The 15,416-nt window shown below is 39.4% G+C and overlaps 2 protein-coding genes across 5 annotated transcripts in view; both read right to left on the reverse strand.

Annotated features, from left to right (window-relative positions):
• Positions 1 to 9,399: 9,399 nt before the first annotated feature.
• Positions 9,400 to 12,942, reverse strand: s1pr1 (sphingosine-1-phosphate receptor 1). Its single transcript, XM_006643085.3, has 2 exons — positions 12,814 to 12,942; positions 9,400 to 11,586 (listed from the first exon to the last, which is right to left on the reverse strand). The coding sequence occupies exon 2, from the start codon at positions 11,415 to 11,417 to the stop codon at positions 10,293 to 10,295; it is 1,125 nt and encodes a 374-aa protein (XP_006643148.1). The 5' UTR covers positions 11,418 to 11,586; positions 12,814 to 12,942; the 3' UTR covers positions 9,400 to 10,292.
• Positions 12,943 to 13,585: 643 nt separating this feature from the next.
• Positions 13,586 to 15,416, reverse strand: part of LOC102682881 (uncharacterized oxidoreductase ZK1290.5) — an 83,306-nt gene continuing 81,475 nt past the window's right edge. For 2 of the 4 annotated variants that reach the window (XM_069194262.1, XM_015339290.2), the window contains one exon: positions 13,586 to 14,747. In XM_069194262.1, the coding sequence (XP_069050363.1) occupies positions 14,689 to 14,747 (59 nt within the window). In that variant the 3' untranslated portion in view covers positions 13,586 to 14,688. The remainder of the gene's footprint in view (positions 14,748 to 15,416) is intronic. The other 2 variants (XR_011190394.1, XM_015339291.2) reach the window with 1 other exon arrangement.

Consider the following 15,416-nt stretch of genomic DNA (forward strand, 5'->3'; position numbering starts at 1 on the left):
GATTTTAAGTCTTCAAAGCAAATTTAAAATCTGCATCAGGTTGAAAATTCAAATAAATTAACCTGTGATAAAGAACTCAACTGAAAGCAAAACCCTGTGGGAATTGTTTCCATCCCAGGTGGAGTATCATTTGGGGTGGGTAACATATCTGTACCTATCAAGTAAAACTCAAAATACTTAACACTCTTTAAAAGAAACAGTAATAGCAAAAATTTTCAACATACCATTATGGGTACAAATTGTATGAGTAAGTTTATCAAAATTAATTATTGTAGAGTGTTAGAGAATAGTAACATAACAGGTCCTAAAAAAGTATTTTGTCAGCAAAGATTAAACTTTGTTCTTTACAGTCAATCACTTTCTTTTATTGATGATCATGAAATTAATTGAATAATAATTACAATATATTTTAATTTTAAGTAATTAATATTAAATATGGAAAATGTTGAATTAATACATTTATTTAGTCATTTAGCTAAACCAAAAATATACTTTGTGTTCAACCCAGTCTTTCTAAGTGATCATAAGTACTGAGACACATTTTGGTTGTATATCCCCTAAAGCAACAACTGCATTTGCAACCCATAGAGACACTTTGTGTTTTTACTTACACTTCAGGTGTTCTTACACTTTTCCCTCAGCATGTAAAATACTCAGCTGGATTTAAATCTGGAGACTTGTCCTGTCTGAGATTTCCTCATTTCTACTCACAGCCTTCTTGGCTGCACCCAATATCTATTGAAGCAATTTCTAAGATAAGATCACTTTATTAGCCATATACAACTTATTGTATTAGGAATTTGCTTGGGGTCAGAGCACAAGGTCCTAACAGAGTAGAATTTCTCTGTTGGCCATGGGATTTGAACCAGCAACCTTCTAGCCACAGGTGCAGATCCTTAGTCACAGTGTCACCTCTCCACCCCATATATGATTAATTCTTTTTAGATCTTGTTAGAGCTACTAAATCTATTTCCCCAAATATATTTTAATATCATATCATACATTTTGCTTGACATGGGACTCTTTTTTTTGTTATTGGTTGATTATTATAGAATTCAAGTGAAGCCACTAGAAAAGTGAATAAAACCTTCTGACAAACCTTACCCTAACTTCAACTGCCACCATGAATCCCTTTATATGCCTAAATTAAAAGTCCATGTAATTAAAAATTAAGCCCATGTAAGAATGTGACTCTCAGCCCTTCACCAGTTCACCTACTGTAATTAATCGTTTAAAGAGCTTTGTGAAGTTTGCCTACCTACAAACAGCACAAATAATTAAACTCCCCTCATTCCTTAAGGTCATTATCCGAAAAAGAACCCGCTAGGAAGTTACTTTCAATTGTACATACCGGCACAAACAGAGCACTAACGAGTGAGACCGGTTCTGTTCCCCTACGACGTTGTAGGGGGGCAGAGTGACATCATGACCCCGAAAAAGCAAGGCGCTATATCTCGGAAACGAAAGCAGCAAAAAATCCTACTTTCAACGGCACTAACAAATGAGGTGGGTTTCATTTTTTTTTGCTGTCTGTATGGGGGCCAACTTCACGGAGCTCAATGTACCCCAAAGTGAACCGAAGGTATGCACGGACAGTAGAGGGCCTTACGCCCTCTAGTGGCATATTCTTCCACTGACGCTTCCACTTCTCGTTTTCCTCAACTAGAAAAGCGTGCTTTCTTAACTACTTTTGTGGTTAAGGTCAATTTTTTTTCGAATTATTATTTAATTAATGTATATTTCAAATAGTTTTAAGCAAATATTGAAAATATTAAATATTTATGATACTATACAGATTTATGTTACTATAATGTCAGTGATCTGACTCTCCAGGAAATGCCCACAGTCCTGTTTCCACAAGCATTTCCCAATGGTAGCTATTATCTTTTGACCACAGTACTTAATACTGTACTATATTACAGTCCTAATTACAACAACAATACTGTTACAAATACAAATTAATATTGTGGAATTATTGAGTAGATAAAAATGTCATACCACAGCCTGCACTGTTTATTAGATTTTATTAGGGCTGCCAGGAATTCTCCATGTTTAGTATTATTTAAAACAATACTACAGGGCTGTCCAAATAATTTGCATTAAGGAACATGTTAATTAACAGGCAGCACACAAAGAAAGAAAAAAAGCTAATGCAATACAATACACAGTGTAGTGAAAAAGCAAGTACATCACCTTAGGATTTTATGGTTTAACAGATATATTTATACTATATATAGATTTAGATATATTTGACGTTCACCTAGTCTTTGCCAAGTCCCAATAATAGGTAAAACAAACATTATTTGATCATCCAGCATTAGATATATTCAGTAACTTGTGACACCCCTTTTAGAAGCAATATCTTGAAGTAAAAGCTTCCTGTAAGAGTTGATCACTCTGTCACATCTCCTCAGAGGAATTCTGGCCCACTCTTCCTCACAGAACTGCTTCAAATCTGTAATGATTGAGGGCTTTCTTGTATGCACAGCTCTCTGTAGGTTTTGCCACAGAATCTCTATGACTTCTAGACTTCTAGATGTCTAGACTTGACTATACCAATATCTGATTTCTTCTGTTTGAGCTATTCTGTCATAGATTTGCTCATATGTTTGTATCATTGTGCGGTTGTTTGATCCACTTTCAGCTGAGCTTTAGCTTCGGGAAAGATGGTCTCACATTTACAGTAACTTTGGAATACTCTATTACAGTGTGAAATTCATGGTAGATTTAACTATAGCAAGGCTTCAGGGTCCTGAAGTAGCAAAGCAGGCCTGAACCATCACCCCCCTCACCACCGTGCTTGATGGTTGGTCAATGGCTGTGTTTAGTTTTCAACAAACATGGCATTTTATCTTATGGCCAAACAGCTTTTGACTCATCTGTCCAGAGCACATTATTCCAGAAAAGGGCTTTCCTCCTGCCTATGCTTCTATGAAAGCCATTCTTATTTAATCTTTTCCCAATGGTGAATTTGTGAACTCAGACATTTAACACAGCAAGTCTGTAGATGTAACCTTGGATGTCAGGTCTGTAGATGTAACCTTGGGATTCTTTGAAATGTTTAGGAGAATCATACAGTCAGATATTGGAGGGAATTTGCTAGGTCGGTCACTCCTGGTAGGTTGGCAATGGTTTTGAATTTTCTCCATTTGTAGTTTGTCTTTGTTACCATGGAATGATTTTGTTTGGAAATGGCTCTGATTGTCACAGATTGGGCATGATATGTTACCACAAACCTAAGAGTTTAAGACCAAACTGACAAGTTTCTGATTTTCCATATGGGTGGAAATCACTTCCTGATGATCCAATCATTTGCACATATTTTGGTGCACCTGAGTCTACATACCCTCTCAACTGAGATGGTCAAGCTATGTGTGCACTTACATTTTCACGCAAAGATACCGACTGTTGGTTTTTTTAAAAAAATAAATAATGACAAAGTAAAATATTTGTATGTTATTTGTCAGGTGAGGTAAATTGTGTCTCCTACTGGGACTTGAAAAAAAATGGTGAAAGTTAAATATGCCTAAATATGTTAAAACATAAACTCTTAAGTAATTACTTTTTTTTACCACACTGGTTATTACATTAGGAACTGGTAAAATATAATTCCACATTGAATTGAAAGGTTTGAGCTGTGGAACCTTATTCACATTTATAGTATGAATATTTCACTTCTTGAAAGACTCTGGGGTATTGAATTCAACATCATAGCTGCGTTGCTTGTTCCTTACTTCCACAACTATTTGTCAAAAGAAGTGCTTCCTGTTCGTGGCACACACACCTTCCTGGTGCATGATGTTGTATTTATTAACAGCCTGATCACCAGTATATAGGAGTTATGGGCTGATTGGGAAGATAAATGTTGCCATCCCATTTTACTGACCAGTTCTTACTCTGACACTGTCTCAGACTTCTGAATTGTGGCAAGATTCTGCTTCAAACCGATCACGTACCTGTGGTGCTCTACAAAGTCTCTGAGTTTCTGTAGCGCAGGCACTATCTTCAGTGCCCTCTGTTGCACTGCGGGTAGCTGAAGCTGACAGCCACAGACACTGACAGGCAGGAATCCAACTGCAGGGACTCTGTGGTTTTTGGTGGCTGGCAGAGGAAAATGAGGTTTTAGGCATTTGGGACTCACCTGAGACAGCTGAGGATGAACAGTGTTATGACTGATAGAGGGGAAAAATTCCAGAATTGACATGCAGTTGTGGGAAGACACCACTGAAACTGTGCTGGTTTGAAAAGGTTTGAACCAAGCTACAGGTTTCAGGTTCCTGATCTCGGGTCTCAGGATTCCAGGTCTTTTGGCTTTCTGGTTTTCAGGCTGACGTGTCTCTTGGTACAGAGCTGAATGCAATACTTTCAGAAAAAGCTCAAATGTCAGAGCACTGTTCTGGTGGTGTTTCAGGGATCATATAGAAATCCGAGATGGTTAATTGGAAGTTTGATAAGATGACTGAGGGGCTAACTGACAAATAGCCCGAGTGTGTTCAGATGCCATCGCTTGTGGGAATGTTGTGGTTTCCTGGGGCAATCGTGGACTGTGAGCCGCCATTGGCCTATGTGTGAGACCCACTGAATAAATAAGAAACTGTACAGCATCACTGCTCTTATCACAAGCAATTGTATAAATGTCAAAACAGCATCCTTGCTTGCTCTTATTTCATACCATGTTTTCCAGGCTAATGTACACATTGCTACACTGAAATTCAGAAACTCCTGTTTCTTTTTTGGACATACTTTAAGTGACAGTTGCCGAAGAACTTTATGATCTCACCTTTAATGAAAGTTGCTTTCACCTGCATTTCATTAACTCAACAACTTAACTGCTATGTGGATACATATTCCTGCTACTCTTGTGTGTTTTGTAATCCCAGTCTTTCAAAGTACAGAATGACATATACATTTTCCTGAATTGTTTCCACATACTTTTTGATACAAAATTCCTGACTTATGGCAGCTGTTTCTTGCCAGAAACAAGTATGTTTCGCTCTGAAAGAAAACCAAGACATTGGTCTCGTTTCAGGCCCAATGCAGCTTGCTGTCTTCCTTTTTCTTGTCTTTTACAGTCAATATTACATGGTGAGGGCGAAGGTTAAGAGTGTAGGAGACTGTTTTAGTTGTCTTTGAAGTGATATTGTAAGGCATACAGGTGATAGGATCAGGGTAGGTAGGTGAGGTCAGAACACATACTGTAAATGCCAGAAACACACTATAACACTGTCTGCTCACCTCCTGCATTCATGTAATGATTATTTTCACACACAGGAGAGTGCCGCCTGTGATAAAATACTGAAACTACGAAGATAGCTAGGAAGCTGTTATGTCCCAAGGGGCCGTGATGACAGCTGTAGCAAAGTCTGGGTTTTTAGTATTTTCTTCTCCTGTGGTGTGGTGTGTTGTAGTTTTCCTCATTTCAAGTTAAAACGTAATACATCACAGAAAATATCAGCTTCAACAATACAAAACAATAGCAGTAAATATGATAAAAACTCACTGCACCAAAGTGATATTCCTGGAAGTATTTTCTGACACACAAAATAACTTTCCCAGGACTGAGACAACTATGAGAAACTGCAGAACAACCCCCATAACATCCAACAGAGCTGGAAATGCACAGCCTGAAAAGAGAATTAATCCCTGGACATTTGTTAGTGACCACATGGGCTCAGAAATGGCATAATTCCAATGCAGTGGAAAGCAAATACCTGATATCTTGCAAGGGATAATGGGACTGAATATGTATGGATGAATTTCAGGTAAGGTTTCAGATCGTTTTCAATTTAATTATGATGAACTAAGCAGGTGGTTTGTTAAATTAAATAATTTAAATATCTTTTGGGTCCAAAATGTGATACCTTTCAGCACTCAGAAGACCAGAGGTATGGTAATTAGGTTATTTTATCTATCAGGTGTCTCAAAATTTTAGATGTAGGTTACCTAAGGCTAACTGAATCTGTCTCAGATTTCAGTTCCTGGGGCTCTATAACTGTAAAGTTGTGGAGTTTGTATGTTTTCCCAGTGTTTGTATGGGGTTTCGCCACACTCCAAAGATATGGCCAAAGGTTAATTTGCTTCTGTAAAAAACTTCCCTGGTTTGCCCTCCAATGTCCCCTCTAATGAACTGGCATCCCATCCTGGGTATATCTCACCTTGTGCCCATTGCTTAACAGGATAGGTTCTGCTTCTCCCTGAAACCTTGTAAAAAATAGTGGATTAGACATTTTATGGATGAAAGCCAATTCCAGTCACCAAACAAAGCTGAGAATCTTTAACAGATAAACTATGGAAATAGACTCTGGTTCCATCTTGCTACTAGTTTAGGTACTGCATGCAGATCCCTGAAAATTTGGAAAATGGAAAATGGAAAATTTTTTGTCTGCTTGTAGTACAATCTCACCAGGACAAGCACATTGAAAACAAGTGGATAGAAGTTGTATATCTTTATTTTCATTGAAAGTCTTTGATATTTCCTTTTTCTTTCCATTTGAAAAGAGTGGAAAAAATCCGAAGTTTTTAAATACCTGATGGACAATGATAGTACTTTAAAATGCACCTAAAATATCCCATTCAGTTTACATATGGACACATCTGCTGTTCTTAGTTCTCTTAGTTTTACATTGAAATACTTTTTTCTTTCTGTAATACCACCAGTGGCAAATAGTTTTATACTATAGAATGTGAGCAGCTTAGCTCTAAACAACTCACAACTAAAACCCTTTGATTCTGTAGAAAGGCTTTGCATTTTTGTCTTCAGTATTTATTTGAGATTACAGGAAATAGTATCATGTATCATGAACAAGACATTCCCTTGTGTATAACCTACTGGTGGGTGGAAAATTACGTAAACTTCTAAAGTGTTTTCTATTGCAGCCATATCACCCTACAACACACAACTGGCAAGCAACTGAAGCTAAGCAGGTGTGAGCTTGGTCAGGACCTGGATGGGAGACCTCCTGGGAAAAACTAAGGTTGCTGCTGGAAGAGGTATTAGTGGGGCCAGCAGTGGGCGCTCACCCTGCGGTCCATGTGGGTCCTAATGCCCCAGTATAGTGATGGGGACACTATACTGTAAACAGGCGCCGTCCTTCGGATGAGATGTAAAACTGAGGTCCTGACTCTCTGTGGTCATTAAAAAATCCCAGGGTGCTTCTCGAAAAGAGTAGGGGTGTAACCCTGGTGTCCTGGCCAAATTTCCAATTGGCCTTTACCAATCATGGCCTCCTAATAATCCCCCTCTATGAATTGGCTATATTACTCTGCTCTCCTCCCCACTGATAGCTGATGTGTGGTGAGCGTTCTGGCACACTATGGCTGCCGTTGCATCATCCAGGTGGATGCTGCACATTGGTGGTGGTGGAGGAGAGTCCCCATTACCTGTAAAGCGCTTTGAGTGGAGTGTCCAAAAAAGCGCTATATAAGTGTAAGCAATTATTATTATTATAATTATTTCTTTATTGCTAGATTTATTTTGGATTTTACCACTAGGTGGCAGTAGGTTTCCTTAATTCAGTGGTACTGGTTATGAGGACTGTAAGGCATTTTTTATTTGGTTTTCGTCAGTTTACAGAACTCTTCATTGAATTGTTTGGGTTTTTTTCTGTACTCAGGACTCGATCTCTCAAAAAATCTTTCCTTGTATGTGTGATTTACAAGAATCATCGTGTACAGAATGTATTTCAGTTTACTAGCAAGCTAGCTGCTAATCTATAGTTTTCTCACCAATTCCTATCAATCCTGAATTCAGACATAGGAAGGAGTGAGGCTGTCAAACAGTTTCAGGACAAATTCGGAGTGGTGCCTGGGCCCGCAGGATTTATACTGATTTCTAACCTGGTTCTCCTGATTATGAACTAATGTGGTTTTAAAAAAACAAGGAAACAGTTGAGGTGAGGCCAAAATAATGAAGGAATAGAAACAACGAGATATGGCAATACCCAGAACCAGGACTGGGAAGCTGCCTTAAATGATGGGCACTCCACACAGCATACCAGTTTGTGTTTTTATGGGGAATTCTTGTATGTAATGATGGAACTGAGAAACTTGATGTATTCATATTATTGGTAATTATAATTTGCCTGTTCAGGTAGTTCTCTATTCAGAGTAGTGTGGAGCTGAGGTTTGCACTCATGCTCATAACTGTGAAGTTGTGGGTTAAAATTTCAGAGGGGGCACTGCTGCGTTGCTTTGGATAAAAGTGTTAACCAATTAAGTTCATGATAATGTAAGTTTAAGTGCTGTGTTTATCCATGTGGTATATAATTTTATCTTCAAAGTTGCTGAACTACATTACTGACAGCTACTTTGCAGCATTTTTCCCTGTGTTGCAGGCCATCAAAGATTTGTTATATTCTGCTTCATGGAGGCTGCTTCTGTGCAGAGAGGGAACGATTGTAAGGCCAGTGTTTGAGCTTTAAAGACAAAAGATTTACATAATTGGGAACCACTACATGTGCTGGCATTTTCTAAACAAATGTGCTGAAATTAAATAGAAACCTAGTGGACAAGGTGAAGGAAACATAAAAACTGAACTATGTTTCTATGTTAATTGTCTCTCCCATGTCTCTGCAGCCTACTCCAGCCTAATTACAAACCATCCTCACCAGCTTGTTACTTGAGCTCCCAGACATGTATTAGGCCAATAGTATTGAGACTACATGAACAGGTACATTGTCCATTATTATTATTTCATTCTTCTACATTAACATTAACTACATGATTTGAGAATTAGCTGGGATGGCAGAAAAAGAACTTCAGGAGCGGCAGATAAATGTGAAGAGATATGAATAAAACAATACCAGTATTTGTTCGCACTACAGAAATTAAATATATATCCTACAGGAAAGTATTTTTAATTACAACATGCTCTCACTGATTAAGAGGTGTCCAGCCATGAAGTGCTATTGGTTATCATGCAGAAAATTGGACAAGGATTAATAACAAGGAATAAATATTACTGAACTCTGCTTACTTAACAGCTAGCACTGTGTGAAAATCCTTTGAATTTTTGTATATTGCAAATATATATATATTAATAATAAGCAGAATTTAAAATCACAGACACCTCTTCTGATGTTATTGAACACTTCTTCATCTTACAAAAGTGACAGTGAAGGGGCACTAGGAAATCAAATTGCTTACAATATAGGTTTAAAACGACTCCTGTAGCAGTAAAGCTAAAAGTGAACCAAAGACCTTGTTGCGATTTAGCAATTAAGCAGCAGCTCAGCACTAAACCACAGCCAGTGCAGCTCAGATCAATCTTTTCCAAGACATTAAGCTAGGCGAGTAAAGGACTGTATCACAGTTGGGTTAAAACCCAGATACTGTAGTTTGCCTAAGATGCCCAAGACAGATTATAGGGATACGTCAAAAGTAAAACAACGTCACCTCATGTTGTTGTTTTGAAGTTTTATTAACATCTAAATAACAAAACAATATTGTGTGCAAATAAGACGTCAGACACAGAACAGAACTACTCGTTTTGGCAAGTTAAGCTGCAACGATGTGGCACATGTCTGAGAAGATATGTTACAGGTAAGATGAAGGCTTAATAATGTACAAAACATGGGTTTCAAACCAATCAGCATGAACCGCAAGGGAAATTCTAGCACTTTCAGTCATTATTAAAGAGATGCTCTGACAGTAGTGCTTAAAGTGGAATAACGATAAATTAACATTGCAATTATTGCTACAACAATAAACATTTATCCCAAAGGAAGGATAAATAATAACAGGTTTCAGTACAAAATACATTCTCGGTGATAAGAGTAGGACATTGTCATGGAGCTAGAACTGTATGAAAATGCTAAACAAATGGAATCCCTTGAATTCTTGTATAGTGTAAATATATTTATTAATATTAATAATAATACCCATAATAAAACTAAAATCACACTGCAAAAACACATTTTAGGAAATACTGACATTGCTAAATGTTGCTGCCTTAAGAACTCTTGTACAACAAGTGCTGCTCCATGTGTTTTTGAACAAAGGAAAACATTCTTGGTTTTAAACTCTTTTAACTTAAGGAGAAATGATAAGGGTGAATTAATACTGATTAATCCAATACTTAAAGGAGACATAAGTGCTTCCCTGTCAAAACTAATGTCAGGAAACGTTTGGCCCTGGCAGACCTTGGTCCTGTGAAACAGGTTCCTCAGTTCAAGTATGACGTACAGGATTGTAATTCCAGTTTCGCCCTCTGTGGCTGATTGCTCTCACGCCTCTAGTGTGAAGACTGATGTGCGGAGCGTACATTCCCCAGTTAGCCAATAAGGACGGAGCTCCTAGGAGGAGGAGTTTACATTCCCGGAGGACACAGCAGTCTCGGGGCAGTACTCGGCCTCCTCCTTGTTGGGGTGGGAGGAGTTGTCCGACTTGCTGCGGCCACCCATGATGGACTGCCTGAGCTTGCTGCTGGCCGGCCCCCCACTGACCTCGCAAGGGAGCATCTTGAGGAAGGCGCGGCGCATCTCGTTGCTGGTGAGGGTGTAGATGAGGGGGTTCATGGCCGAATTGAGCACGGCCAGTGCCAGGAACCACTCCGCCTTGTACAAGATAGCGCACTTCTGGATCTTACAGGCCACATCCAGCAGTAGGAGAATGAAGAGGGGGGCCCAGCAAGCGATGAAGCAGCTAAGCACGATGATGACCGTCTTGAGCAGCGCCAAGGACTTCTCCGAGCTCTTGCTCCCCCTACTGTTTGGGTACTTCCGGAACACGAGCTTGCGGCTGCGCGTCCGCACCAGGGAGTAAATCCGAGCGTAGAGGATGACAATGGCCATGAGGATGACGCTGAAGACCGTGGTGCAGAACAGGATGTAGGTCTTGTGGTAGAGGGGAAGCACTGTAGAGCAGCTGTTCATACTTTCAATGCAGTTCCAGCCCATGATGGGCAGCCCCCCCAGGATGGCCGAGATGACCCAGCAGGTGCTGATGAGCAGAAACACCCGGCAGGTGTTGCTCCCATTGTGCAGTTTCATTTTCAGCATGGTGAGATGCCTCTCAATGGCGATGGCCAGCAAACTGAACACTGAAGCAGCCAGGGCCACGAACATGCTGCCCTCGCGGAAGAACCACTGTGTGGAGCTCAGTTTGTAGGTGTTAGCTCCAGACAGCAGGATGTTGCAGGTGTACACCACTCCTGCCAGCAGGTCCGACAAGGCCAAATTGCCAATGAAGTAATACATGGGCTTGTGGAATTTTTTCGTCCTCCATATTGTGAGCAGAACCAAAATGTTTTCCAGAATAATGAAGCAGCACACGATAATAAAGACCACAGAGTCGGCTTTGAGTCCCGAGTCTTGTTCCACCTTCCGAAATTTCCCAGTGAAATTGTAGTGCCTCTCTATTAAATTAGAATACATGGACCCGTAGGCATTCCTGCTGTTGCCGGCAGTGGTCAGTTCCATTGTTGGAGGAGTGAGTCATTCACGGTGCAATGCACAACTCAGTCCATAGGAGGAGCCAAACCCGTTTTTTTTTGTTCGTGTGTCCGGGCGGTGCTGCTCTCAGCTGAGAAGAAACTCTTTCTGGTAGAAGAATGTGCACCACACAGACACGGCACCCATCGTTTAGACGCTGCAAGAGACAAGCATCGACATTACATGGATGATAAGACAAAAACTTTCATAGATGTTCCCTCATGGGTTTGTGTCACATACTTAATTTTTGTTTTCATTTTATTATGAAAAGGTCCACTAATAATTTAAAAGTATTTTCCCCAGCAATAGACATGCAACATATGTAAAGCTTTTAGTTAAATCTTACAACAATTCTAATTAGAAAAAGTAATGGCTTATATTCAAATCTAAACAGCAGCCTATATGTTTCAGATACCTCCCTTGATAGATAACTTCTCGTTTAGTTCATGTTCATCATACTATTTTGCCGTTAACTGAAAACTACAAATTCATATTCTTCAACACTATACATTGAAAAATAAAAATGGATGTTTAAATGTTTAATTTCATTAGTTATTAGTTATTATTTTATTTAAAAGATATAGGGAAAAAACTTCCCATCGAAGAACTGGTGCTGGCAGGAGAGGGGATTAAAACATTTTAACCGCTGTTTGAGAACTTCACGATAATATCAAAGTTTAAAAATGTTCTTTCACAAATAAATATATGCTTACCATACAAACTGATAACTTTATACTGCGACATTTATTTTTTATGAACTTAATAGCAGCGCATTGGTTTACAGGTTCATGCGACGCGCTGAGCTCACCCCGGCTCTACACTGACACTTGTCAAGGGGGCAGCGAGATTTCCCAAAACAGATAAAGATGCTTAATATGAAGAAGTGATTCTGATAGAGTGAGTTTTATGCGACTATAAAAGACATCATGAATTTAATCATGAATTTACAAACGGAATTAAGCAACACCACTAGTTGCAGGAATTTCTCAGCAGTGATCCTGCACGAAGTTAGTTAAATATTTTTTATACGCGCAAAAATTTAAACTTTAAAATTAATATGATACCGCATCTGGTAAAACGAAGAGAGAGCCTTCTCTGTCTAATAAATCCCACCAGTTCCCAGTGAAACGCAATTTATTGCACTTTAGAGAAATTTCAAAGTGCTGGTTCAAACTGATACTGCGAAAGGAAATGCGTAAAAAAACCCCAAAACATTCCTAAATCACCCTTTCGACAAATAAATTTAACAATTTCATAAGTTCCGAACTGCGTTTGAAGTACACCAGTTGCTCCAAAAAGCATCTGTTATTCGTGCTAAACTCGTTTTCTTCGAAAATTATGCAATTCAATGTCTCTAATGTACCAATTTTATTCGTGTACTTACCTTGCAGGTATGTGCCCTTGTGTCTTGGTCATATGTATCCCTCGAGTAACGGTATATTCCGATTCAGGACATTATTACATGGCCACGCACCAAGAGACTGTTCCCTCGACTGGAGGCGTTACTGTGCAAACTCTAAGAAGTTAAATCCAGTTGATTGAAGCTCCGCCTTCCTCCAGTTGAGAGTACAGGGGCCCGAGACTTCACCACACCGTGTAGAACTCCGGCTAATGTCCGAGATTCGCAGTGTAGGTGACAATATTTATTTTATATTTTTATTCGATGTTATGTTGTTTAGTTTTAAAAATGTACAAAATGTCAGATGAAACAGTGGTCAGAATAATAAATCCAACTAGAAGTAGACTTGATTTGACTGTAATGGTTTGACTCTAAGGTGCGTGCTGACCCACTGCTCATAATGACAAGGAAACATTATTGGTTATAAAGCAAGCGAAGAAAACGAGGTACATAGAATGAGTAACTGGAGGTACGCGATATACACCCAGCCACTTTCTAAAAATGTTATCAATTATAAAAACTACTGTGTAATAATATATTTAATTTGTAGTAGCCCCTATGAACACAGAAGCCGTTATGACACTGTACCAAAGTAAATTTGTTATGCATTTGTTTTTTCATTCTTTAAACACATCTCTCACTCTTCATCATATTATTTTATTTCAAATTAATGGACTCTTAGCTGCATGCTCATAATTTGCGATTTGATCTACGAAACACTGCATTAAAAAAGTACAAATTAAAACACAACCCAGAATTGCCTTTTAAGTAAAATTTAATGGCAGCATAATACATGGAAAAGCACTTCAGCATGAATGGACCAAGCAGGAAACCAAGACTTGCATCTGAAACAAGTTTATCCAGAGATGTAAGTGCAAAACGTATTTTGTTAGACTATACAGATTGGCAAATGATTAACTAATATTCTTTTGAACTAATAAAATAAAGAGGGAAAACATGCTGTGGGGCCAAAGTTCAACTGAGAGGCAGGAGGGCTGCCGTTTCTGAAGTGCATTAAGCTTGTTCCTCGTTCTGCCTGTAATAGAGTGATTAGGGCTCGCTGGAAAGCTGGACATTTGGGTGCCATTTCAGTTTCAATTTACAAATTAGCGGCTGGCAAAGGAAATGGTAACGGAACAGTTTGAGGGCGTCTTCATGTCTGTGACAGTGCCCATTCAGGGGCACTGATGAAGATGTGAGAGACAGGAGCACGAGAGGTCTGCTGGGGCTGTGGACCCCAGACCGCAAACCCTGCAAAGCAGGACAAGGCTGTAGCCAAGCACTGCCATTCCAAGATGGCAGAGGCCTTCTTAACCAGCAGTTTCAGATGCTCCACCCAAACCTTTAACCCCTACCACCTGAGCTTGCTGTTTTAACTTCAGTTTAATTTCAACATTATTTGTAGAACTAGGTTCCCTTAATCCATGAAATCAGACACAAAAGCTGAGGTGAGCTGTCTGAACCCCCACAACAAAGAACACGTATACACACAATGGAGCTCCTCCAAACCGTCCACCCTCATCTGCTCATTAATCACAAGCGTGCTGCGGTATCTCAAGGTCTAGCGCTTATTTACCCAGTTGATGCCCCGGGGGGGGAAGAGTTCAATATGTTGTGCTTTCCAGTGCGAGGGAAATGGGTGACTTCCATTATTCCAGTTCCTTGGGCACCTCATCACTCAAATGGCAAAACAAGTCAGCCATGTCCATAAAAAAACCATTAATATACACATCTGGTATCCTCCACAAAATACTCCTTTCTTTTTTTTGGTCACCTCACGAGAACTGAGGATGTCCAGGTTCCCCTGTGTAGCAGCTTTATCCTTTCCAAAATGGGCAGCTGAGATGAACCATCTTCCTGTTAACATCCAGCCCGCTGATCAAATTCATATCTTCTTCTGGGAGTGAGAACCCAAATACCTGGCCAGAGGGGAAACAGGAGTTTGGAGAAATTATTAACTGCCAGTGATATCCAAAACACTAGAGTTTAATGTGAATATCAAAGGACTGCAGCTAAATAAATTTATACTGATTACCTTCAGAAAAAAGTTTCAGGTTTATTTAAAAAGTATTTTCTAGGGACACTGGCAGAATGTCACTGATATACTTTGCTCAAGAAATTGATAGAAAATAAAATGACTGTCAGTGTGTTAGATAATCAGCAGTACTAGAATCTGGAGAGCACAAGGCCAAGCCTATAGCCAAGACACGGACAAGTGTAATATTTCTTTATCTTATTTTTAGTGTCTTAACAAATGCTCCACTTCCCATTTAATTGTGTGGCAGCAAATAAAAGAAGGAGTTTTTGGGAAAATAACTTTTTGAGAGAGAGGAGGCCTTTTAAGTGGTTCATGATCATGGGATGATTTCTGTTACTGGGTTCTGCTGTATAAAGTATTGGAATGAAGTGAAGACAGCTGACAGGCTGACCACAGAAATTGGGGCTGTGCAGAGTGCTGTCAGACTGCAGAGAGCACACTGTTATTTACTGAGTCTCCAGAACTTCTGTGGTCTCTGTCAGGCATGGCTGTGGCTAGGGTCAGCTCTCCCTGTTACAGCAAGTTAGCCAGACCAGCTAAAACACATAAA

This window comes from Lepisosteus oculatus, chromosome 9, assembly GCF_040954835.1.
Source record: "Lepisosteus oculatus isolate fLepOcu1 chromosome 9, fLepOcu1.hap2, whole genome shotgun sequence".
Classification (NCBI taxonomy): domain Eukaryota; kingdom Metazoa; phylum Chordata; class Actinopteri; order Semionotiformes; family Lepisosteidae; genus Lepisosteus; species Lepisosteus oculatus.

What these genes read in the sequence shown, in the direction of transcription:
- s1pr1 (XM_006643085.3), bottom strand. Translation starts at nt 11,417, where the DNA reads ATGGAACTGACCACTGCCGGCAACAGCAGGAATGCCTACGGGTCCATG.